The sequence below is a fragment of the Siniperca chuatsi genome, linkage group LG14 (genome assembly GCF_020085105.1).
Source record: "Siniperca chuatsi isolate FFG_IHB_CAS linkage group LG14, ASM2008510v1, whole genome shotgun sequence".
Taxonomy (NCBI): Eukaryota; Metazoa; Chordata; class Actinopteri; order Centrarchiformes; family Sinipercidae; genus Siniperca; species Siniperca chuatsi.
This window is the reverse complement of record NC_058055.1, coordinates 12772437-12799904: the sequence shown is the minus strand read 5'-3', so window position 1 is coordinate 12799904 and position 27468 is coordinate 12772437. Positions and strand designations below refer to the sequence as shown.

At 39.2% G+C, this 27468-nt stretch overlaps 2 protein-coding genes across 9 annotated transcripts in view; one reads left to right on the top strand and one right to left on the bottom strand.

The window, feature by feature from the left end:
- nrxn2a (neurexin 2a) overlaps positions 1-6530 on the bottom strand; it is a 115859-nt gene extending 109329 nt beyond the window's left edge. For 5 of the 8 annotated variants that reach the window (XM_044223028.1, XM_044223030.1, XM_044223029.1 and 2 more), the window contains exon 1: positions 5916-6529. The gene's annotated coding sequence lies outside the window, so the exon portion shown is untranslated. Of the gene's footprint in view, positions 1-5915 lie in introns of all 8 variants that reach the window. The other 3 variants (XM_044223024.1, XM_044223026.1, XM_044223025.1) reach the window with 1 other exon arrangement.
- A 10270-nt stretch (positions 6531-16800) lies between these two features.
- pygma (phosphorylase, glycogen, muscle A) lies at positions 16801-27125 on the top strand. Its single transcript, XM_044223358.1, has 20 exons — positions 16801-17158; positions 19117-19218; positions 19368-19446; positions 19566-19669; positions 19902-20033; positions 20145-20256; positions 20349-20431; positions 21661-21804; positions 22029-22121; positions 22372-22518; positions 23049-23212; positions 23394-23508; positions 23597-23698; positions 24200-24347; positions 24537-24595; positions 24701-24842; positions 24969-25176; positions 25772-25906; positions 26163-26229; positions 26647-27125. Exons 1-20 carry the CDS (start codon positions 16916-16918, stop codon positions 26788-26790), a joined length of 2523 nt encoding a protein of 840 aa, XP_044079293.1. The 5' UTR covers positions 16801-16915; the 3' UTR covers positions 26791-27125.
- Positions 27126-27468: the final 343 nt, after the last annotated feature.

The window sequence follows — 27468 nt, the reverse complement described above, 5'->3', positions numbered from 1 at the left end:
GACACTTCCTAAAATGTGTGCACAAAAATTTTAATGAGACTAGTCCCTCCTGTGCTTAAGTGACATTACCAGGAGCCATCATTCAGCACTGCACTTGCCCATTTATACAGTATACTGCTAATGATGGAAATGTCTGCCCTTGAAATCTCAGTTAATAAGCAGCTATGCTATGACATCCATGATTAGATCATCCAGTGCTGTCACATCTCATTCTGAGGAGGGTGCCACCAGACAAAACGGAGAGTGGGAGCAAGCAAGCATCCTACTCTCTGATTCCCTTCTTTTTCACACACACACACACACACACACACACACACACACACACACACACACACACACACACACACACACACACACACAAACACACATCTCCTCTTCAGCAGCTATGCAACAGAACAGCCTGGGTTAATCTTGGGTAACAGCTTCTTGGCCAGGATCAGAGAGCTCCACTGAGACCCAATGAATGCTGACATTGATACGGCATGGAGCCTCCTCACACAGGTAGGACACACAAGACAAATGCCTTTATAGATGAAGCTGCCTCGGGCAAGGATAGGATTGATTTTGCAACGCGGTATTAGATGAGATTTCCAATGCATACTATAACGTATTAGCATGAATCTTTTCCCCACGAGAGACGCCTGCAGACACAGAGTGAATTGAAAGAAATGACTGCCCCAGTGTTTACCACACTATCCCCCTTGCTGCAGTCAGTTGGCCATCTAAGTGTAACAGGCCCAGTTCAAGCACAGCAGAGATCAGCGTGATGGATGGACAGCCAAGCAGCTGCTAAAAATCTCTTGATTCACTACCCAGCCTGATATGCCACTCACTGATCAATTGCATCCACGTAAATCTGCCGTCTGACTTAATGTGACAGGATAAGGAAGGAGAAAAGCTCACTGGGCTGTGTGCCTCTAACCTCAACTCTTATAGTGTAATGCAATTTACAATGGCTGACAAGCCCCCCCCACACACACACACGCTGCTTTTCGTGAACTTTCACATGCCTCCCATGCGAGAGTCCTGTGCATATTACCTCGAAAAGATGAATGCCTGTACCGGTGAGAGTAACGTCTGGAATGAAAGAGAAAGATTCATCGAACGATCTGCAACTAAGATAATGTAAGGCCTCAGCAGCCCCATCATGAGTCTCTGGCAACAGATTTGATGCAAGTTCAATCAAAATGTTTCATCTGGCCAAACTATAGTCAGGATATTTTTAATTTTGAAGTTGGCGGCTGCTGAGGTGATGTAGAAAAAGTGCATTATCAGGCTGACAGTCAGCCAAGGTGAATGTTTGACCTTCCTTGTGTCACCTGTGTTTTAGCAGAAGAAACTGTCTTATGCACACGTTTCTTTAAAGATGACACTGATGTACTGTAAAGGAAGCTGCAGTGCTGTCATGAATATAGCTCAGTCTGTTGTTGAACTTGTGATTTATTTTTTTCGTTAACATTCATTACTAAAGCATTATTTGCATTTAGGGATTACAAAATCAAATATAAAACTTGACAAACCCAAATATCACCATATTCTTGATCAAATACCTTACCATAGTTGTACAGTATATCAATATACAGTAATGTGATGATATTTTAGGAAAGACTGGTTCTTTCACAGTCAATTAAGCTCCCCAATTTGGGCCACTTAACTGTAATTTAGCCTTTGGGATAAGGAAAATACACACCAAGTATATCATGATGTTACTGTATGACTACCAAAATCTCAGACAATATCTAGTCCTACATCCCATTGTAAAAATGCATATTCTAAATGATACAGTAACTAGAGCATACAGAGTAGTTGTTATTCTTTACCACCTCTAGATTTTCCCTATCAGCACTGTGTAGTAGATTTGGGCCTTGTTGCGTTGCCGTCTTCTGAGCATAGTAACTGCATAATGTATATCCTGCCAGGGTGATATTGTGTTTTATATCTCTAAGGGCACTGATTATGCTGCCTGGGCACATTTTGGTTAACAGCTGGTTGCAGTTTCAGCTTCCTTTTCTCTTGCTGTCACACAGTAACAACAATGGATGAGCTGAAATACTTACATTTGCAATGTAATGCAACACTTCTGAATGTGCAAAAGACACCTGAGCAGAAAGACGAACCCGCTTTCTTTAACTGCTGGGTCACATACCTTATGTTTAATGGTGAATGCTTATTATAAATATCACCTTCAGGGGCTTTTATCTGCGCTCTAAGAACTCATTATTCTGTATGCTATTTTGGTCGAACTACAACAGAACTGTGCAATGTTAAACTGTGTGATTATGAACACGTACATTACTTAATTTCTGTTTTTCTTCGTTGTTACTGGCTTACAGCCTCTTCTTGTTTCTGCTGTAACCAAATTAACTTTTATCTACAATAACAATGTCAGTTAAGCAGCAGAAAATGCACCAATAGTCCTTAAAGAAAAACCCTGGATGTGCTGCTCTTTGAGTTATCACATGTGAGCCAGATCTTGACTTCATAACTAATAATATCACAGGTTTTAGTTCCCCTCATTCTACTTCCTGCACTGTCCTGGTATTGGGCAGCATCGTACCAGTGAAAAATACTGGGAAAGGAATACACAAGAACCTTCATAACTCCATTCACTTCTTCATAATGGCTGCATTGTCTCAAACTAAAATTTCATCTGGTACATGCACATGCTTAATGAATCACAGCTGAGCTTTTCAAAAAACATTTTTGTCACCACGTCTTCCATCATGACAGGCTCCAATGTAACAACCTTTGCTGAATCCTGAGTAGCACTCTGCTTACAGAAAATTATAGACCACTGTTCGTTTCATTCCACCTACTGTACCACCTGTGGTGAAAATACCTGGCAATTTCCCTCACTATTATTTCAGATATATACCAATATCAATCAAGCTTTCCAAATCAGTTGCCACTGTATATGCAACGTTTATATTTTATTTGTTCAGAAATGTCCATATCTGGACTTTTATACTGTTTTACAACCTAGTTTTACAAGTAGCACAATGTCCCAGATTGTAACCAACAGTGTGCTGCTGGTGTCACTACTGTGACTATAAGGCTCCCAGCTATATGCTTTGTATTGTGTGAAGGATTTCAGTTATTTAAGGATTTCGTTTTCATTAGAAATAATGCACAAATAATTAAATAACCCAAACTCGCCAAAGGTGTACAGAGATAAAGATCTCAACAATGACCTTTTTTTTTGTCTTCACCATCCAGGGACATAATCCTTGTTTGGCTGTGCAGCTGGCATGCAACTGAGTCACGCGTCAGCCCTGATTAGAAGCAGCAGTGGTCCGCGGGCCCCATTCCTCTGCCAGAGCCAGGAGTGGAAAAGGCCAGGGCCACCACTTTCAGTCTGTGGATATGACCTTGATGGGGTATGATAGAGAGGAAGCGACATGATTCGCAATGCCACACAATATCTGTAACCTTCCACTTCCCCAGTACACATGCTGAAGCTATTGAGCTGTGACACACACACCATGTCAACTCTGCCCTGTCGTTATTTCATGCAGTCTCCTCCTTCATGTCATCCAGTCATCCATCTCTCTTTGCATATTGGCTGGTGCTTTGTGTGAGATGTCTTAATTCCAAATATTATTTGCTTTTCATACTCAGCAGCTGCCATGCTGTAAAAGTGCAGCTTTAAGAGATAGATAATTATGAAGCTGAATGTGAAGTAACATGACGTACCATGCAGCTTAATTCTGTTAAGAGCCATAAAATTTTTTGAAAATATAATTTTCAATATTATTACCAGTAGTATCATGTTAGTTGTTGTTGTGGCAGTAGTGAAACCATTTCCTTTAAAAACAAAATGCTAACTGTACCGAAACCCTTAAATCTAATTGGAAGCAGCGATGGAGACAGATGTCTTGTGAGTCAGACCACAGCAACACGAGTGTGGTAAAAATGACACTGAAGGCACCAAAAATACTGAGTGGTGAGTAAAATCTTGGCAACGGCGTAGCCTGTGTCAAAATAGAGCTGATCAGAAATAACAATAAACATGTGAATTGTACTGAGCCGCAAATATAAATGCAGCAAGACCGAGGGAAAATAAAACGCAGTATAACAGAAAGAAAACAAAAAGCCAAGACTGTGACACACCCTGCCGTTGTATAGCTGCATAAAAATATCACCATAACAACACTATATGCACAAAAAGTCATGCTCAGCATTGCATAAGTTCATTGTTCATGTTTTGAGCATTGCAAGCCATGACTTCCTTGTTGTCAATGTGACTCTCTTACAAGAAACCAAGGGGCTTACTAAAGAATGCAACAGTATTTAAATTAGTCTGTCTGCTCAACCAGCAGGGATTTAAGAGTGCAGCCAATGATGATGCGGTAATGAGAGAACGCGCGATGGATCTGAGACGCAACACTTGTGTGCTGTCCACAAGTGAGGTGCTGAAATTTAGCGTGCAACAGCAGCCCAGCGGAGGTGGTCACCTAATTCAGGTGAACTGGAAACCTGAGCTAGTAATGCTCTTGCCTGTTCTCTGAATACATAGATTTCAGTCTCCCTACTCAGAACTCAGTAACAAAATGGATCGTGTTACTGTTGGAGTGGAATTTGCAAAGCAAATAGGTTTACAGGAGGTGCAGGAAGGGCAGCAGTATGTATGCAAGATGTACAGGGGTGTACCTCAGAATCCGAGGCACCTCCCCTCTTTTTTGTTTTGAAAAAATAATCAAATTATTGTGGGGAATATCATGGTGTGAGCCCCTAGATTCGTTGCCATGTAGTGAATTACCATTCAGTGTCAGTACTGAAGACAGTCAAAAAATAAAACAAACATCTTTAATTAAAAGTAGAATATTAAAATTCCATACAACATCAGTTTATGCAATCCAAGAGCAATACATGATGATTAAATAAACGGTCTCCCTCTGTTCATCCAGTTAGAGTGTTCTAAATTAGTGTGGAGGATTGACTTACATTTGTGTCTTTTTTTAAAAAACATTTTGTATTCTGGAGCATAAACTTTAATTTGAACCGCACCACCTCCTCAGTGGTCAACCCTGCTGAACTGGTGCCATATAATCTGCTGGATGGAGGCAGCAGCTTCCCATGGGGGCGTGGATACAAGGGCTGCAGGTTTTAAGAAACATTATCTTATCACACAGGTAAGAAACCTTTTCTTTCCAGCTCTCAACTTTCCCCCTGATTTTAAGGGATACAGGTGAAGATTCCTCTGTTGCAGATGATGTGGCAGCTGCTTGAGTCAACTACTGTTTCCCTCCCTGTCTGTCTCTCTCCTTCCTATCTTTAAACTGGACCAATCCTTTGCCACAGAACATGAAATCCCTCTCAATAATAAATAGGCTACCTCAAGCATTTCAGAGACAAGGGCCCTGCATGCTGCCTGACTCAAAGACCACATTAAGTTCACTTTTATTTATATAAAAAAATTACCAAGGCAACCCGGCATGTGGCGAAATCAAACAATAGGTTATGTAGCTCGTTTCCATATTTCTGCAGCCTTTATTTAAAGGAAAAGCCACCACTGCATGTGCTGTAGCCCAACCACAGGACATGTCTTCCGGCACGCAATTAAGCGACCTCATCCGCAACCGTGTTGAATTTGGAGCCCATACCTCTCCTCCACCCACCTCAACTAACTGTAAACACTGATAATAAAGATGGTTGGTTTGAAATCTGATGATCTCTGGTTACATCAAGTGGAATCTCCAAAAGACACCTCAGGAGAAGTGTCAATAAGTGGCGAACAGCAGCCCAACATCCCTGAATTGGAAATACAAACAATTCCGAACCACTGACATTGAAAAACACATACACATACATACGCCAAGGCTTATCTTATAGCTTTCTACCGCAGCACCCTTTAAAAGCTAATTACCGCCGTGCATAAGGTCGTTTCTGTGTAGGAGGTGTGCGGTGTCATTTACCTGTGCATCAGCCAGCGATCCGACACATGGAGACAGCAGAGGGGGTTTGATTATTCCAGCCAGGCACAAAAGAAGGGGGGAAAAAGAAAAATCCTAGAGCACAGATGAATGCGGCAGATGAATATGCGACCTCTGTCTTCAGAAAGGATAGTCTTCTTATCTTCAGATGCTGCTGTGTCGATGGAGGCAGGCAGGCAGGGAAGCCCGGAGCTCCTCCGTACAGACAAAGATGCTTTCTCTCCTCCGCCGCACCGAGAGCAGCAGCAGCAGCGGCAGCAGCAGCAGCAGAGCCGTCATTCCCCCGACACTTGATGGTAATAGTTTGGTAGATAGCTTATATGGGTTGAGGGCGCGGTCAGCTGCTGTTGACCAATCTTGCTCCCCATCAAACTAACAGCAGCGTTGCCATGGAGGATTAAACGCCGTTTAACCACAGAATCATAAAGCAGGTACATTTTTATTTCCCATCCCAGATATCAAATTAGATCTCAATATAGGAGTGGCATCTCATTTAAAGACAGCAGGCTGGGGACCGAGTGGTAAGAGAGAGACACAGGTTCAAGCCCCCATCAGCAACCCCACCCTGCACGCCTCTTCATGCTGCCGAAGTGTCCTTGAGCAATGCAAGAGGCAAGCTTCACCAGCCGCTGGGATGCTGTTCAAAAACCTTCTCCACGTTTTGAACGACAAATCCATTATTTTTTAATGACTCCTATTGCCAATTGTACAGTGAATTGTAATCTCAACCTGTTTCACAAGGTGTGTCTCCATGATGTAGAGCTGCTTACTCATCCGGTTACCACCTTTGTTTCATCATGCAACTCAACAAACCCACAGTAGCAGTAGCCTGCCATATTCGGCTTGTGTAACTGAGAATTCATTCATGGCTCTGGGGAAATTTTATGTTGATTTCAAGTTTATATTTTGTTTATTCATTGAGACTATAGTTTATTAGAACATTCCTCAACATTCTAAAAATGAAATTACACATATCTCTAGCTGCCATCATGTAAGTGGATTTGTATTTGGTAGAGCATCACATTGGGAACTGCCATGAGACTGTATTGCACATTAATTGTAATTGTGGATTCTGCTGTTTGTAGTGGCCCCTAGTTACAAAGTGTTACAAATGCAGGAACCTTAAGTACTTCAGCCACCCCTGGGGCTCACCTATCACAATAATGGCAGAGAAAAGGGGACAAGGGGATGCTGAGATTAAGAATTGAAGCAGTTAATACATTAATTGATTTAATGTTTTGGATTTTTGATGGAAGTTAGTTTCTTTAGTGGAGTGGGAATCTAAAATGGGAAATCTGAAATGGAAAACATTTTAGGACCAGAAAAATCATGTAAAGGAAGTCCCAAACGTCCCTTAAGATTTATTATTCTTGTAATCTATGCTTAAACTCTAAATTATTTATGAAACATTTCATTCACAAAAGCATTTCTAAAGGCTTTACAATGCAATTAGAAATAAGACATTTAAAACACACACAGAAAGGAAGGATAGAAAGACATTTTAAAAAGAAATTTGACAGATGAAAATGCAGAAATAAATAGGAGAGAGTTCAGGATGTAAGCATAAATCTTTTAACCTGTTGGAGAATATATGTTTTGGATGATTGTTCCAGCTTAATAACTAAGCTGTTCTATGTTTAGTTTTGAACTGTTAACATACCTCAGATGACTTGAGAAGACCAGTTCAAGTGGTAAAAGATAGAGAAACATTTCATACATATTATTACAAACTATGCTTTTACATCCACGGTTATTATATATATATATATATATATATATATATATATATATATATATATATATATATATATAGTCTATGCAATAAAGGGATGTGGATGTGTAGGATATGCTGTGAAGTCAATGTAGAATATTTGACTTATCAGTTGACTCACCCATAAACCCATAAAACCCTGTTAAGGTGAACCGGCACGGGTCTAAGCCTTCCTTGCAAGGGAGATAAAATCAAAGCAATCTTGAATCTGAGGATGACATATGAATAATGTATGTTCTGAAATGTTTTTGCCTGTGAAACAATTCAGCCTCAGTGGGTAAATGGGGTTGAATACTTTTACAGCTACATTTCAAATTCCTAACTGCCAAAAATGAACACTATACCAATGTTTATAATTTAACACTGATGAAAATTTAGTAATGTATTTTCATTTCAGTATGATAGAAAAGAGTGCTTTGTGTGGATTTTTGTATATGTATAAAAACCTACATAATTTATGTACCAAGTAGAAATATTTAGGGGTTCAAGCCCCGAAGGGGCTGAAACCCTTCTATGTATGTGCAGGATTATAATAATTATTATTATTCTTATTTGTATTATAATTATTATTATTCTTATTTGTTGTCTGCCGCTTCGGCTTCGGCTCAAATTCCTGTGAGCTGGAATGAGCTAGAAACATGAAACTTGGCCCAATAACTGGAAATGATGTGCATGTGCTTCCACAGAAATATGAGCCCAATCGGCCACATGGTGGTGTTGTAATGAAGGCCCAAAAAAAGCAATTTTGAACAGGCCATGCCCTTCACACCGTAAGTCCGAATTACTTGAAATTTCTCTCACAAGTTGCTAGAAAAAAGCCTCTTGGACCACTAAAGTCTGCCTAACTAGATTTTCCGCCATTTTGAATTTTTGAAAAAACATCACCTCCTAAAACGCATGTCCGATTGCTACCAAATTTCTGGTGGATCGTTGTTGGATGAAGCTTATGAAAAATTGTATAAAGCTTGTTGATATCTTATTTAGTTTTCAAGATATTGACCAATGAACTTCAAAAGGGGCGTGGTTCAGCACATAAATAGACCAAAGTCAACAGCTGTTGGCCCAGTCATTATAAAACGTACAGGATATGTCCACAGAAGTACCTGAAACATACCCTAAATGTTTCATTTAAATCAACCACTAGGGAGCACTACAAATAACAAAAAATGGGCGTAGCATAACACGAATCAGACTATAAGTCAGAATTTGTTTGTCCAATAATCACAAAAAATATAGCATATGTCCACAGAAGTACCTGAAACATACCCTGAAAGTTTGCTTCAAATCAACCACTAGGGGGCACTACTAGGGCAAAACATGTGTGTGCCATAACACGAATTAGAAATTGTTTTTCTCATTCTGTTTGTGAAAATGCAAAAATTTTTTGACCAGGTCCAGATCAAAATATTTAAACTTCTAACTGTCTGTGTTGGCTTGAACCCCGGAATTGCTGCTTGCGGCTATATTTCAAAATGTTTTTGTAGCATAAGTGTATAATTTTACATACTGGTATAAAAAACAAAAATGTTATCGTAATAACAAAAATCTGGAAATCAAGAAATTCAGGAAACCAACCCAAAGCCAATTTCTGAAGTTAAAGCATGTCCATAAATCACCACAACGCATCTGCCTGCCAGTCACATAGCAGAGACGGTGCACTGAAATCTAAACAATGTCCTCATCAGAGGGATGATTGTTTCAAACCCTCATCTGAAGAATAAAGTTCATACACATTTTAGAGGTTAAATGTCCATGGATGGTTTGCTGCTGCTTAGCACAGAGGTCGAGTGGTTATGAATTTCTTGCTGTCATCTTATCTTACCTTCAGCTTTTCTCCTCAGCCTTTTGCATTTCAATATCTGGACAATGATTCAGCTGTGACTATTGGCTCTGTATTACTATTTGGCAGTGCAGAGGTTTGACTAAAAGAGAATATGTTATGCAATTACAGTACATGCATTGAATTATAAGTTTGAGTTTGTTATCATTTCAAATGTTTTCTCTCTCAGCTAATTGTTAATAGAGTCTAAAAGAGAAAACTAATCAGTGCCACATAAGCTAAAGTTTCTGAACTGCGTCAAGCTGTCAACGACTTTGTCGCAACTAGATTTTAATCATCACATGTGCAGCATGTTGCAGGTACAAATGTGGTAAACACACTAAGCAAAAAGCTGACTTCCTGTGTTAATGTGGGTGTATTTCAGAAGCACATGTGACTTTGCATAAATTAGCTCAACACTCACCGTCTCTGCTGTACTTTTGTCGATTTGCTAAGCAAGTTATTATTCAAAACAATGCACAAATGGTATGGAAACAGGCAGCAAAACATATTTCTAAGACACTTCTCTTCATTTAAAAGCAAAGCAGTCTCAGTCATTTTTGGCCATCTGTCACCTCATTTTTAGCCACGCTAGTAGTGTGGCTCTGTGGATGGCAATGTCAGTATGAGAGTCTGTCACTTGGTTAGTCGGTTCACCGCTTTGGTCCAAACTGAAATATCTTGGCAGCTAATGGATGGATTGTTATGGAATTTTGTGCAGACATTCATGTTCCCCAGAGGATGAAGCCTACTGTAGCATTTGTGATCCCCTGACTTTTCCTCTAGTGCCACCAGCAGGTTGACTTTTTTGGTTTTGAGTGAAATATCTCAAGTATTTGGTGGATTGCCATGAAATTTGGTACATAATTAATATTCATGTTTCTCAGAGGACCAAATACCAGCAAAACTAATGACATTCCCATCAGCCTCAACCATACATGGTTTTTAGTGCTTTTAGAGCTAGAAAATGTTAGCATGCTAACATGCTAAGCAAAGGAGTTGAACATGGTAAAAATTATACCTGCATAACATCAGAATGTTCGCATTGTCATTGTGAACATGTAAGCATGCTGATGTTAGCAATCAGCTCAAAGCACTGCTGTGCCTAAGTACAGCCTCACTGAGCTGCTAGCGTGGCTGTAGACTCTTAGTCTTAATGTTTCATATGATGCCTTTTGCAGTAGGTGATATGTTTAATACAAAGGGTACATACAAAGAGTATACAAATAGGACAGAAAAGTGTACTTTACTTTAATGCACTAAATTATTATTATGTAAGTCACTGTTATCTTTTTGCCCCTCCTTGTGTGTGTGTGTGTTTTAGTGACCTGTCTAAGACAGTTATTGATTTTTGTTCTGGACTAAGGCAGAGTGAAGCTCTGCGGCCTCCATGAGGAAATAGAGGTGCTCATCTGTTGTGCAGAGAGATACATATCCACAATTGCAATAAAATGTTGAGCAACATCTGTATTATGAGAAACCCCTCAGGACTTTCAGAAAGCACGCATGTTATTGAATGTGCTTTTTGGGATTCCAGGAGCAAACTGCAGGTTATTCTTTTGATCTGAAGAACACTCGTCCACCAGCTCACAACATTCCTGTGGCTTGTGCAGTTCTTCTGATACGCTCTGTTGTGCAACTCAAGCAGTTTGCTCAGTACAATTAGCAGTTCATATTCAAAACAAACCAGATAACATACAGTCAGCAGAAGTGTGGTGCAAGTAAACAAGATCTGAGCTAAACTGTGTTTATATAAATTGCTTTGCAATAGTGTGCAATATTATTTAATGGGCAGACATGGATGAAATACTGATGAGTAATCAGTTATTTATGTTAATGTTGGATTTGTGTAGCAAATCAAATTTTAAGTAATGCTAATATATGGTATCATTCATACTATAACTATATTGTAACAATCTTTTTAATAATGTAGTAATCAATCAAACATAACAGTCAGTATTAGCACTGACTCATCTCATTGCATTGGAGATATATATTATGATATGTGATAATAATATGTTCATTCATCAAAGACAAATTAAGATAAAAAATCTTCTTACTGACATTTCACATTTTCACTTTTTTACAAGACATTTTGATATTTCACAGTAGGAAAAGCACAGGTATAAATAATAAAATGAATGATGGCTGAATTCCATTTAGCTACTTCAGTTTCAGGGTCCTGATATTGTGCATTCTGGCTCACTGTCACACTGACATGACTTACTGGGACACTTGAATAAAACAGAGCTATTGTTAATGTTTTTACCTGTGTCATTCCTTCTATGCCAAGTCAAAATGTCTGCTGTAAAAAAGGCCTGTTGAGCAGAACAAAATATGTATTAATTATATTAATTATATATAATATATAAATTATAATATATATGTATAGATATAAAAGGTGTTAGAACCAGCCCCAATTTTGTAACTTATATTTAACTAACTATGTTAGTGATGGACTAAAAGGCCCTGCACACCCACACCAGTGTTTGCAGTTATTCTGGTTGATTAGACCTTTACCTCATTAGGTGGTAAAGGTGTAAGTTCTCCCGCCTCAACAGGTGCAACAGGTGAGTGAGGGATCTGTCAATCAAGCATAATCTGTACACGCCCTCACAGTCACGAGAAGAGGTCTAATCAGGTAAAAGTGAAAACACCTGTGGGCATGCAAATCCTCATCCGTTCCCTTCATATCCAATGAACATTTCCCTGTGCTTCTCTGACAAAAATGCACAAGAGAATTCTATGATTGTCATAAAGAGGAAAATGTACTTTTTCTTTGCAAAAGCTAGAAAAAACTACTAATAACAATGACTGTTTTGGTAAGCTTTATGAAATATTCTGATATCTATAACACATTGATAACTTCCCCTTGTGTTAAAGGTGTACTCCAGTGATTTAGTATTGCACTTTCATATTGTTGGGGGAATCACAAGAAAAAAAAAACAGAATGGTCAAAATCGAAGCAGCAGAGGCCGAGATATCCTGATATTTAGTCCTTAGTATGGGTTAAAAAAACACAGGATCCTACACTTTCCATAATGAAATTCAGTAAAGTCTTTCATTACACATCATCAGGGTTATTTTTTCAAACTTAAGCTCCTCCAGAGCCACAGAAGACATTAGACGTCTGTTTTCACAGGCTAAGTAATACGTTTAAACTGAACTTCATGTGCAAAATCCATGGAGTGTGTCTTTAATTAGTTAATACATCTTGTGGTAATTAGTTAATATATTTAATTAGCTAATAATGCTCACTCCTCATATGTGCAGTTGCTAGTGCTGTTTGTTCCTCTCCAGTCTACTTACTGCAGAACAAAGCTGGTGGTTTTCAATGTGTATGTATCACCAGATGTACCACCAGGTGACAGTATTCTTCCTGTGTTGGCCTCATGTTGACAGGTTCATAGACAAACAAAATGAAGCATTTGATCTGAGTAAAACACTGCAACTTAACAACATCCCTATGAACCAACTCTGCCGTGATTCATCACCAGCAAGAAATACAATGCAAATTAGATGATTAGTATTCTGCACCCTTTTAACTCCACACAACAGAAATGTTCAGTGTGGATGCAATTAAATGCCTTTTTCCACCATCAGAGATAAAACTGTATTACACACACAAAAAAATACAATAATACTTATCTTGTCCGTCACTATTAGAAATCATTACAGGGAAACGAGATAAATGATTTCACTGTTTATGAACATGAACTGAACAAGTTCAGATTTTACAGTTTAGTACAACATAATTTTTAACTATGTAACTTATTTAAATTCAATACATTATAATGAGAAAACACAGATGCCTTGTAACAGTTGCATGCTACAGCCTAATGTGCAGTGATGATCGTATGCCAAGTAGGAAGTGGGATACCTTAAGCCAGAACTTTTGGTGAGATGTAAACAAAGATGCTCATTCTCGTCAGGCAAAGGAGAAAAAACAGCTTTCGCAACAACAGACTGTGTGTAATAATGTGGATGTCTGGGAGTCAATGTGTGAATGAGGCAAGAGAGAGAGTAAAATAGAATTACAGCCAGATCAACTTGAGATGTAATTATTTGGTTGCTGTACTGTGTGGGCAACGGAAGTGTGCTTATGTTGAATGTAGACAAGTGAAAAACAGTTAACTGGCACACAGTCTGAATATCCTTCTGACCTTATTCAAAGTGTTTTTTACAAGTTTTCCCTGAACCACATGCCCTGTACTACCTATTAGTTTGTTACTGTGTTGACCCATATCAACTTCTTTTTTTTTTTCTCATTACTATTTGTTTGATGCTTTGCTTCATCTGGAGCCAATCCCATGGCTCCTGAATCCTGATGTTGTGGAAATAAAAAATGTATTCCTTTCTTTCACCTGGAAAGCAAGCCAAAGTATTCACCAGCAAGCCAAACTCAAGGATACCAAGAAACTGAGAGAAATAAAAGATGCAAGAAAAAAAACGCATTAAACAAAAATCGAATGTTTATGAAAAGAATGCAGTGCAACATGATGTTTAGGACACGGAGGTGTGAGACATAGATTGCACTTGTAAATGTAACACATTATTCTGTGTAACAGCTTTTGGATACATTTACGACTGCGTGAAAGGAGGTTTTGCTGTAATGTCCTCTTCATATTTTGAAGAGTAAAGTATTGACAGAACAAAAACCTCCCCAGTTTTTGTTGTTCAGTGCCAGAGCTCTGGCTGAGCAAAACAAAAAACAGACCTGATCAATACATAATGTAGCCAAAAAAGATTTTAAAATGTGTTTTAAAAACTCAGTTACATATATGCCCAACATACATAAAGGATCTAGATAACTTTATACAAGACACATTTTTAATTTTGATGTTTTTAATGTAGTCATATGCTGCATTATGCTCACCAAACTCTAACTAGCAATGATGGTAGCACAGTCAGAGTTTAAAAAAAAAGCCTGCTATGAAAATGATTAAATATCTGGAAACTCCTGTAAATTCCACACCAAATCTGCATATTAAAGACAAGAAAAAAAAGTGAGAAACTGTAAATTGCCACATAAATCCCAGTTTGCAGCAGCCTGCATTGCTCTTAACAGCCACTGTCAATCAGTTGCCTTTTGCACCCTTTTCTAATGCCTACCAGACAACACAGGCACCTTAATAACTGTAGTTACTGTTGGCCAATCAGAGCATTCATTAACATCAGAGTTAATTGACTTAATATTCTCTAGGGGATAAAATTTTAATTTTAATTAATTAAACATTCATTCGTCTTCCTGATTATATGATGGAGGTTTCATAAATAACTGAAAAGACAGACAGACAGACAAATTAGCAGATATGTTGATAAAGAGATTATTTTTAAAAATCTGGTCACGTTGTGCTGGCACATGGACCTGGTTCAGTGGTGAGACTGTCGTAATAATCCATTCGTTGGTGAAAATTTGCCTTCACATCAAGAATATTGTCTTCTATTTTTTTCACAGTTTCTATCAGGCAGTGAATGCCTTCAGTGTGGTCTTGAAATGCTTCATGTACCATTTGACAGAACAGCCAGTAGACATGTAAGAACATAATTTACTCATCATAATGGACAAATCGGGGGCATGCCAGCTTCAATCTTTGTCATCTGTTGTGTGATGGTTCCTCTATTCTGGGGGTCATTTGACACATAGGAACATTAAAAGAAACATAACAGGAAATGGTGTTGAAAGCATTTATATACTGAGCAAGTTCTAAAAATTCTTCAAATGATGCAGAAATTCCCATGAAGCACGCCAACCACTTCAACTACGACCTGCAAATAGATTTCAATTTAGCTGCTGTCCAACTCTTGTGGTGTTTAACAGTAGCATCTTTTTCTTTTTCTTTTTGCATCTTGTCCAATCATGCAGCAGAGTGGCAAATGGTTGGAAAGACATGATAATTGTACTCCCAGTTCTTTTCCTGTCAACATTTATTCAAAGCACAGTGCAATACAGTACATCATGACACTAAAGTCGCATCCACTCTTTCATCCAGCTTTAAACCAGTTTCAGTCCAAAGGCAGAGACCCCCTCTTAACAAGATAATAAGTGTGCAGTACTGCATCTCTCTAAGAACAGCTCAGCAAACACTGCCGTCCCCTTTATGCTGTGGTCCGACTCATAGTAATATACTGGTGTTGTCTGCCGGCTCTTGCTGACATTAACAAGATATGCCTTTCAAATATCATGGCCTTTGGGACTGGGTCAGAGTTACTATTTATAGAAGGGCAAGACTTCATGATAGTTTGGCTTGCTAGAGTGATAACTGAAAATAGAGCAGGTTTTAGTAGCTCTGCTGCAGCTGATTTTGTGTCTGTTGTTGCTCCAGGCTCTTGAACAGATGTGATCTACACAGACTCTAGAACACTGGTTTATAACTACTTACTGTACAGTACCACTACTTACAGTACTTATGAAGTAATACAGTAGCATGAAAATGTTATACAATGCATACTGCTGTTTGGGTTTTAGAGCAGGCCAAGGTACAAGTGAGTCCTGATCCAGTTTCTGCAGTGCGGTTTGCTAAAACAAAATATGTCCTGTAACTTCCCCCAGAAACTTTTAAATATAGTGTCACTTTACTTACACATATGCTAATTAGCAGACTTTGCAGTGCTTTGCGTTTTTAGGTGTGACAAAATACATTTCAAAATTTGATATACCGTTACTGTTATCTGCTGGCCAAGGCACTCCTGCCAACTATGGGGAGGAAAACAAGTTAGCCACTGTAGCTGCCAGATATTATTACCAGCATGTGTCTCTTCTATAATATCAGACAATACTTTACACAGGGCAGTGGAGTAATTACATGTTGTGAAAGAGAATATTCTGGTTTTATGTCATGTTATTATTATTTTAATGACAATAATAAATAATGCTCACTCAAATCATTGTTGGTTGTCGGCACTGTGAATGTCACATTCATTCTGTATAAGACAGTGAAATACAAGCAATACAAGCATTTTCCCCATTTTTCTAAATAGGAAGATTTAGAATGATCAGTCAATTAGTGGTTTTAAGTAGTGTCAATCAAATAAGACAACTGAAAAGTAGTTTGAACCTTATTGAACCTTCTCATACTGTAAATGAAGTCATCATGTAATGCTGCCAATCTTATCTTTGATCCAAGATGAGTCCCTTAGTTATTCATGTGTCTCATAATTGAAAAGTTACAACCTCTATTCTCAACATTATGCCCCACCCTTTACCTAATACATACAATCTGCTCCACCCTCTACTTAATATTCATAGCTGTGCCTTTAAAATGATGAACCTGAGCCTGTGGGGTGGGTGCGTCTCTTGCCGTGTCTCTGGGCCTGGTGGTGTGCGCCTGCTGTCTTACTGTTTACATTCTTCCAGAGTCAGAGCCCTGAGCTGCTGCAACTTGTGCCACCATGTCTAAACCCTTGTCTGATCACGACAGAAGGAAACAGATTTCAGTGCGAGGCCTCGCTGGCATCGAAAACGTTGCAGAACTGAAGCAAAATTTCAACAGACATCTCCACTTTACGCTGGTCAAGGACAGAAATGTGGCGACCAGAAGGGATTACTACTTTGCTCTTGCCCACACTGTGCGGGAACACTTGATTGGCAGGTGGATCAGAACCCAGCAGCACTACTATGAGAAAGATCCCAAAGTAAGTTCAAGTCATAACAGCACCAAAGACACAAGACTTAAAGTAATGTGAATTGCCAAGAATATATACATTTATTAATTAACTGATAGACTTATTTCTTAAAGGGCGCTATTCTTTTAATGGCAATAATGGCATAAACAGTATCACATCTTGTATTTGTAATAGAGAAAATAACAATACTACATATAGTACTCTATTATAGTTTTCCCCACATAACAGTGGGTCACCTATATTTAATCCAAGAACTGGTTTCGACCTTCAGGACATTTATGGAAGTCTGTTGCATTGTGAACTCATTGCCTGTCCAGTACACAGTGGTCAGTGTTTTCATTAACATTCTGTGCTGCAACCTTATACTGTTTCATGAAATAGCTCTGTTGCTTCTGCACATTGAACACATTTTAAACAAAAAACATGACTAATTTTCATAAGAGCAGGGGCTTAATATTCTTCAACTGTGCTTTCAACAGCCTGGTGTCAGTGTAATGTCAAGTCATGACATTTAAACTTCACCGGGGCTTCTTAGCACTCTCCTGGTATGCTGCCGTTCTTATAGCGTGTTGAAACATTAAACCTCTCCATGACCTTCTGTTCCTATCCTGTCTGACCATAAAGCACATAGCCTTGTGTCATATGAGCACATGCCTCCGAGGGCATCCGAGTTCATATATAAGCATCATCTGAAAAATCTCAGTAATTGCAGTGTTACTGACTAACAGCTAGAGAGAACCATTAAAAGACCAATAGGAAGCTGGCGTTACTAGAATAAAGCAGCAAAATTGCAAACCACACCACATTATTGCTTGAAAATGTCACACAAAACTGTGTGTAATTACAATAGAGGGTTCAGAAGCAGAGTGAAACTCTCGCCACAATTGCATTTACTTAGCAGGGGAAACTGTTCCTTGCAAGATCATTAATAACTCTACTGAATAAAATCGTTTTTCTTTTCTGGCTAACTTCGCTGGGTTATTGTTCTGTAACTTAAGTGCCAAAGCCCTTATGTATTAATGTCAGCATAGGGAGACATTTACTTTTCACATCAAACTAGTTTTCAGAAACTGTTTATTCAGATGTTGATGGGCTGCAACCTCTAACTCAGAAACCATCTGACCTCATAACTGTAGCGCCTTGTTCTGGTGCTCAAGACTGAAAGGTCAAAGGTGAATCTCTCAAAGGTCTTTACAGAAACCCGAAGGAGGGAGGATATCCATGCTCAGTCTAAAGTTTTGTGCTGCATGTAAGATCACGTACTCCGACAACAAGATTCCCTTTTCACATTGCTGATATGCATTATTGGGAAAAAACATAGCTAATCAGCATAATGAGATGAAACAAGGATTGAAGTCAGATAAGATCTGGAACATACAGTCATATATAATTCAAGAGATCCTGTTGGCTACTCAGTGAAATGATGTTTACACATCTATCTGAACCACTTCTCCTATCACTCCAGACTTGAAGTCCACAATGAAAGGCTATCAAGCTCAGGCTGACCTTTACAGCGACCTCTACAGGAGCTATTTTTGCTCCGGCCAAAATGTTGGTGTTATGTAATACCCAAAGCAATCTGTCCCCCAGTCCCTACTCTTCTCTCCTCCCCTCTGCCTGTCCTCCTCAGCCCCTTCATGTCAGAGGAGAAAAAAACCCCAACTAAATGGCAAAGGCTAAACACAGGCTCAGGTGGCACATTTCTATGCACCCCCTACCATGAAGTTAAATAATGAAACTTTAAGATTTCTTTGACAGGCTGGGGTGGATGTTATTGTGACATCTGGCATATAATTTTACAGGTTTTTGGTTGTTGTTTTGGTAACAACCCATCATGCTACTGTGGAGACCTTTCGGTAACCCTGCATGATGCAATGAAAACTAAAATATCTCATGTTCATAAGACAGTTTCTGGCTGTTCATTCAGTATGATATTGATTATTTCTCCCCTTCTTCCCAAATTTTAGCGTGTGTACTACATCTCCCTTGAGTTCTACATGGGCCGCACCCTCCAAAACACCATGGTGAACCTTGCTCTGGAGAACGCCTGTGATGAGGCCACATACCAGGTGAGATAAAGACGCTTCATTTATTCCTTTTATAACTGTGAAATTTCCTTTTCCAACTATTGTAAAAAAATTAAAATTAAAAGGTGGGGGGGCTGCATCTCAAAATTACTATTTCGTTAGTCCATGTTGTGTTCTGTTGTCCTCTGTAGTTGGGTCTGGACATGGAGGAACTGGAGGACATGGAAGAAGATGCTGGTTTGGGAAATGGTGGTCTGGGCCGCCTTGCCGGTGAGCATCCCCCCGTCATATTTGATAAATTACATATTTTTTACCCCTGTTAATGCATTATTTTATATAAGAGCCAGTCAAAGTTTGATGTTTTTCCATGTGCTGTCTCTGGTTTTCAGCCTGTTTCCTGGACTCCATGGCTTCACTGGGTCTGGCTGCCTATGGTTATGGTATTCGCTATGAATTCGGCATCTTCAATCAGAAAATAGTCAATGGCTGGCAGGTTAGAAATGAACGACTTCCATCTTTATTGCTGTCTTCATGTGTAAAAAAACTTTGTTTATTTTAGTGAGCGTGAATGGCTGCTAGTGTTTCACCTTAAATCACCTGCTGGATGAGTTTCCTTTATCATTATCATAATATGATGTTCCTTTTCTGTTTCTGGTTCAGCTTAGACATCACCTCACCTGTAATGTGTTTTTTTCCCCTCAATATAAATGTATGTCATTATCCAGGTTGAGGAGGCTGATGATTGGCTGCGCTTTGGCAACCCCTGGGAGAAGGCACGTCCTGAGTACATGCGTCCAGTGCACTATTATGGCAGGACCGAGCATCACCCCGATGGTGTCAAATGGGTTGACACTCAGGTGAAAACATGATTTTAAATAAATGAATATGAATCATAATAGAAAGATGTTTTCTGAGACGATACTTTTATCTGTTTCAAATGTCTGTCTCTTCCTGTGATGTATTGGCAGGTAGTGCTGGCTCTGCCATATGACACCCCTGTCCCTGGCTATAGAAACAACGTTGTCAACACCATGAGGCTGTGGTCTGCGAAGGCACCCTGCGAGTTCAACCTTAAAGACTGTACGTGTCTGGCAGAGCTCAAACATTCAAAGCATGCAACAGCTGTAAAATGAGAATGAATGAAAGGAGTTAATATATTTTTTTCTTTACAGTCAATGTTGGTGGCTACATTCAGGCTGTTTTGGACAGAAACTTAGCTGAGAACATCTCCCGTGTGCTGTATCCCAACGACAATGTAAGAAAATATGACTATATTACCTTTTAATTCACCAGAACCGCACTCATAGGATGATCATGCATATGTTAACCTGGATTAGAGGACATAGCTGAATGTTGAATGTTATAGGAGCTGTGGACCGTATGGCTCTTGTGTGACTGGAGGGCTTATCTTAACTCAGCTGAGAGATGGATTTCCATAATTTGGACCCCAGCTGGTGTCCTTTGTCTTCAGCTAGAGTCACTGTGTGCTCTTTCAGCTTCCTCTGAAGCTGTCTTTTATAGCTGACATAAGAGCTGACCACCATGTGTGGACTCCCTAAAGGCTCAAGAAGGAGGATTTGGGAGATAACCATCTAGCTCCAGCTATAACTCATGTCAGGTCTGGTAATTTATGTCTGTGCAAGTGAGAGCAGAAACGGTGGTGGTCCTGATATTACTGCTTTGTTTGAATTCAGTTCAGTCAGTGTTACACTGCTGCTCTATCATGTTGTGTATTTCTATTAACAATACAGAGGCACTGAAATAATTAGGTGATTGAATTTCACTCATTAAAAATCAGAAAGGTTCCAGTTCCTCAGTTTCATATCATTGTTCATATCATTGAAGACATCACATTAGGGTTTGGTAACTTATCAGATTAATGTGTCATTATTTATTTTTCAGACTTGATTGATTCCTTAAAAATAACTCATAGATCAATTCATTATGAAAATAAGCAGCTTTACAGTTTCTTTGCAATAACTGCAAATATGCCATAACTGCAAATACACAAAGATGATATTTCCTCAGCTTTTTTCTGTTAAGGGGATTTTATAAAAGACAGATATCACCTGAATACAACTGATAACAAAACCACTGCCTTAAACACATCAGTGGTTACTTCTACTTTTTTGTGGCTTAATAAATATGAAATTAAACATACATTTCAGAAGAAGAAAAATAAAAAAACGTTTGCATTGGTAACAATGCATTAACATACAACTGTATATTATAGATGGGTGTTTGATGTTACGCTAAAATGATTCTAATTGCATGATAATTTCACTACAGATGTTAGATATAGAGCTACAGCAGCTGTGCTACCACTTGAAGTTTGTGTAATTATTTTATTAAAATGAAAAGATTTCATCTGTCCATGAGTGAATACCAGTCACTAACATGCAAAAGGCTATGTTTAAGGAATAAAAAACCCATTCATGTTTGCCTGCAGAACAGAAAGAGACAAATATGTGTCTTTATCCCCAGTTCTTTGAAGGAAAGGAGCTCCGTCTGAAGCAGGAATACTTTGTGGTATCTGCCACCCTGCAAGACATCATCCGTCGTTTCAAGGTCTCTAAGTTTGGCTCCAGGGAGATTTCTCGCACAGACTTCAGCAAACTGCCTGACAAGGTGAAGCGAAAAACTCAACAAAACAGTTTCTGTCAAAAATGAAAAGATTTCCCCCTGATGTGCTCTCTGTGCTTTCATTAAATTGCTTCTGTCAGTATGTTGAACAGGTTGTAGGTGAGTTCTATTGTATCTTATGAGAATAGTTGAAATGAACAGTATCTACAAAGCACTTTGTGGCGTATTCTAATTCTGTATTGACATTTAATAATGTTCTGCATATTCAGGTTGCTATCCAGCTGAATGACACTCACCCAGCCATGGCTATTCCTGAGCTGATGAGGGTTCTGGTTGATGAAGAGAAACTTGAATGGGAAAAGGTGAGGAAGAACAACTGAGAACTGATTCTTCTAATTTAGAGCTTAGTTTAGTGTTTAAAACCTTGACACTTTTGTAGTGTTTTTGTTTGGGACATCACCATTCTAGTGCAGATAATAATCCACCACCACAAATAGAAATTATATGGCATAAAGTGATTATTTACAATGTTTCTCAAGTCTGTTATTATTTTCATGAAGGCTTTGCTCAGTAAAATATATGTATGTATGATTTTCTCTTGCTGGTGTTCAGGCCTGGGACATCTGTGTGCGCACCTGTGCCTACACCAATCACACTGTCCTTCCTGAAGCTCTGGAGCGCTGGCCGGTTGACCTGTTTGCTCATCTGCTGCCTCGTCACCTAGAAATTGTCTATGAGATCAACCGTCGCCACCTGGAGGTGAGTACTGCTCACTGCAACATGTTATCGTTTCCATGATGTGTTGCATACAATGTGTATTTATGACTCCTCCTTACTTTATGTGGCAGAGGATGCACACACTGTCAATGTTCCCTGGTTAGGTACTAATATAGTTATAAAGTCAATCTTTCTGTATTTTAATCTGACCTGTTGAACACAAGGTACACGTTAACGAAGGTACATAATGTCAAAGCTTAGCGCAATCAATGAATTACAAATGAAGTTAGATGGCCCACGTTCCTGCTGAATGGAAGGAGAAATATTTGTGACATGAAGTGGTGGGCAGGTTTTATGAGTCTGTTGCTCAACCAGACCTGCACAATAATACACTGACTTTCACTTATCTACTGATGAAAATTGTCCTGTTGCTGCTAATTTGATGTTATTTTAGAATAGCTGTGTTGACCTACTTTAATATGCATGATGATAGAAATGTATGATTCAGCAAGCAAAATAAAAAAGATGACCTACGAGTTATTTTTTGTCTCATGTTCTTTTTAACTTTGCAGAGAGTTGCTGCTAGGTATCCTGGTGATAATGGTCGTCTGGCACGTATGTCCCTCATTGAGGAAGGCGGACAGAAAAGGATCAACATGGCCCATCTGTGCATTGTGGGTTCCCATGCTGTCAATGGTGTGGCCCAGATACACTCTGACATCCTCAAAGCTACTGTGTATGTCCCTAAAATAAACACTAATTTCCTGTATTACTCCGTAGTGGTAAATCATAGTTAACTCCATAATACAGTACATGTATATGTAGTAGTATCTGTTTCATAAATCCCCAGCCTCTATGATTTCATAGGCTGCTGCATCATCTGTTCTGATACAAATGATGCTTCACTCTGCCTGCAGTTTCAAGGACTTCTATGAAATGGAGCCACATAAGTTCCAAAACAAGACCAACGGCATCACTCCTCGCCGCTGGCTGGTTATGTGCAACCCCGGGCTGGCTGAGGTCATCGCCGAGGTTGGCTGTGTTTTAACACACATACTTCACACAAACAACATTGGAAACTGAAATACCTTTCATTGACTTTTTGATTTTTTGTTAACAGAGAATTGGTGAGGACTTCATCCGTAACCTCGACCAGCTGCAGGGTCTCCGCAAGTTTGTGAACGATGAGGCTTTCATTCGTGATGTTGCCAAAGTGAAGCAGGTGAAGTAAAGGATTTTATCTTAACTTTGCAGTTAATGCGTCAGTATGGAATTATGTTTAAGAAGATACGTAGATGCTTGGGAATAGGTAATTGTGCTTTATTATAGCTGGATATGTAAATACAGCTGCTGAGAGAAGAAGTGGCACATATTTCACATCAAGAAATCTGTGCCTTTTAAAGATAACATACACATAACATCCATGATACACTGTACATACTTTCAGGCAGCAGCTCTTTTAAAATATATCACATCCTCTATTAACAGCTTTTACAGCCTCTGCACCAGTAATCAGCATATATGAGTTTTCTGTGACCCTTGGCATATGTTTTCATTCTTAATATTGTTGCGTCTTTTTCTGTTGTACCTGATTGTGGCATTATAGAATCGTTTTACTAAAATTGTGAATGTGTGTCTTTATACAGCACGTACAAATCACCACACAAGTTGACGTGGAACTTGTTGTCTTTTATATAAAGAAGTCGATGTTTTGATAACGCAGGAAAACAAGTTGAAGTTTGCTGTGCACTTGGGGGAGCACTACAAGGTGAAGATCAACCCCAACTCCATGTTCGACATTCAGGTCAAGAGAATCCATGAATACAAGAGACAGCTGCTCAACTGTCTGCACATCATCACCTACTATAACCGTAAGCACATGTTTAAAATCTTCTGCCCCACACGTTTTCTCAAATTCAAATATTTTTATATTCATGACATGTTGTGTGTGTGTGTGTGTGTGTGTGTGTGTGTGTGTGTGTGTGTGTGTGAGCCTGAACATAACTTTGCTGAGCACAAACAGACACCTCAGTCCTGTAATCGCTTTATATCTCCACCAGGCATCAAGAAGGAGCCTAACAAGCAGTGGACTCCAAGAACTGTCATGATTGGAGGAAAGGTTTGTCGTTTAACGGCATCCAACTGGGCTTTAAAAACGAACTCACTGTCACAACTCAGGTTAAATTCATCTAACACTATTTCTTTAACTGTTCCTTTCATGCAGGCTGCTCCTGGATACCACACTGCCAAGATGATTATCCGTCTGATCACAGCTATTGGCGAGGTGGTCAACAATGATCCTGTGGTTGGAGACCGTCTCAAAGTCATCTTTTTGGAGAACTACAGAGTCACACTGGCAGAAAGAGGTAATCATGCTGTTCATTTCCTCCTCTGCAGATGTCTCCAGTCAGGATTTTTTTTCTACACAGCATAAAACACAAACATAAAATGCTTATTAGAGCCATCAACCTTCTACTTCTGTCATCTTTCAGCCATCCCCGCAGCTGACCTGTCACAGCAGATCTCCACGGCTGGCACTGAGGCCTCTGGCACCGGCAACATGAAGTTCATGCTGAACGGTGCTCTGACCATCGGTACCATGGATGGAGCCAATGTTGAGATGGCCGAGGAGGCCGGCGAGGAGAACTTTTTCATCTTCGGCATGAGGGTGGATGACGTTGATGCAATGGACAAGAAAGGGTAAGGAATGAACCCCAATCTGTCCAAACATTGTATTTACATTTTCAATCTCAAACATATTTTGTTCTGTAGCCAATAAAACCACTTCACCTTGTGATATTACCGCTTGACCGCACATTTTTCACATTTAAGTAAGGTCATAAACAGCTGTAAGAATAATTTGACCATGACATAATCCCACAGGGGGGCGTCAAAGCGAGCAGAGGCAGGAAAATGGTTCATCCTTGTCTTTTTATTTGTGAAACTACAGTGTGTAATGTCTTTGCATATAAGAACACAGTGTGTTACCTGTTGTCAGATCCATTTGAGGATATACCTCCAAGGTAGTCCAGCTGTCAAGACGTTTTGATGTCAATGCAGTGAGCTTCATGTGCTCTGACAATCCAGCAGCTCTGCAGTCACTCAGAGGTTTTGGTAATGATCACTTTCACCAGACTCAAGCTGAGGTTTTAAAAGGTGTGGCCTTGGGGAACCTGCTGATACTCCTGTATAGGAATTGACTACTACTCCTTCATTAATAGGCCGGTTACTGCAGCAACAAGCGTGTGCTTTTGTTTTTCTGAATGTGCATATTGTTTATTTTCATCCTGCTCAGATACCACGCTGAAGAGTACTACAACCGCCTGCCTGAGCTGAAACAGGCCATTGACCAGATTGCTGGAGGCTTCTTTAGCCCAAAGCAGCCTGACCTGTTTAAAGAAATTGTCAACATGCTGATGCATCATGACAGGTAAAGACACATCTAACATTCGCAGCCTGAGGTGCACGCATGCTGCACACATACAAATAAGAACGTGTATAAACTTGCATGCTGGTGCAAAAAAAATAGAGAAAACTAAACAACACACAGCCTTTCGCATACACACCAACATTCAGTACTCAACACATGAAAATACACACACCAACACCATATGCATTCACATTGTACTATATATCTGCTGTATACGTCTTTTTTCATTGAGTTAACTGCATTATTTTCTGCACAGATTCAAGGTCTTTGCTGACTATGAAGACTATATTAAATGCCAGGAGAAAGTCAATGCTCTTTACAAGGTATGTTTATTAAAAAAGAACGGTTCATAAAGGTCTCATGCATTCATAATATGATTTTAATTAGTATTATTAGTATAATAGTATTAATTAGTATATATATATATATATATATATATATATATATATATATATATATATATATATATTTTGTCCTTCACCCTCCGCTGGTGGTCTCATCCTTCGAGCTCGGGTCCTCTACCAGAGGCCTGGGAGCTTGAGGGTTCTGCACGCAGTATCTTCGCTGTTCCTAGTACATAGTATAGTATATATATATATATATATATATATATATATATATATATATATATATATATGTATATATATATATATGTATATCTACATGAGACTCAGAGCTAATTATCTTAATAATCACTGATCTTATTACTCACTTTTCAATCATTTTCATCCTCACATCAGAACCCCAAGGAATGGACCAAGATGGTGATCCACAACATTGCCGGATGTGGCAAGTTCTCCAGCGATCGCACCATTACCGAATATGCTCGTGAGATCTGGGGCATGGAGCCCACGCTTGAGAAACTCCCCGCCCCTGACAAGTAATAAACTGTCCATGACGGCCGACACCACAACTTTCCCTGCTTGAATCACAACATGAACGCCTTAAGAACCTACATGGTAGATACTGTGCGTCTGGTAAAAGCCCTCACAAATCTGCGTCCACAGATATTAGCAACAAATGCTTCTTGCGTTACTACACTGTATCTCACACAAACTCTTGGACTGGCTAAGTTTACATTTTTCATACCTGCACACAACATCCAGCTTACAGACTGGTTTAATAAAACTGTTGTACTTATTGTCAGGGATGCAGAAATGGCTATTTTACAGTAGCTGCTGTAAAGTGGATTAAAGAGCTTTGTGGTGGGCTTTGTGAATTTATTGGTGATATTTTTTTATTCAAAAATATAAACTCTTGTATTTCCACTCAGACCCATTCTGAATAAAATGTGTCTGAAATACCATAACAGCCTGGGTGACTTTTTCCAGCTGTTCCCATTCTATTTCAGGGAAAGTCAGGTATTTCCAGATAATTCACTAAAGTATTGTAAAGTGTAGAATAAATATGCACATAATGGACTTTGTTGCAAAGACAATTATAACTGGGTAATAACTGTATTATCACAGTACATTTTGTTTGGTGTTAATGATTGATTTGGCCAAATTTGAAAACAAACACACAAAGGACAGTAAGGACTTTTCTATAAGTGTTATTTACTC

What these genes read in the sequence shown, in the direction of transcription:
- pygma (XM_044223358.1), top strand. Translation starts at nt 16,916, where the DNA reads ATGTCTAAACCCTTGTCTGATCACGACAGAAGGAAACAGATTTCAGTG. An exon ending in TCAACCGTCGCCACCTGGAG is followed by an intron (nt 22,519 to 23,048) that starts GTGAGTACTGCT and finishes TTAACTTTGCAG; the next exon opens with AGAGTTGCTGCTAGGTATCC. An exon ending in CTGTCATGATTGGAGGAAAG is followed by an intron (nt 24,596 to 24,700) that starts GTTTGTCGTTTA and finishes CCTTTCATGCAG; the next exon opens with GCTGCTCCTGGATACCACAC.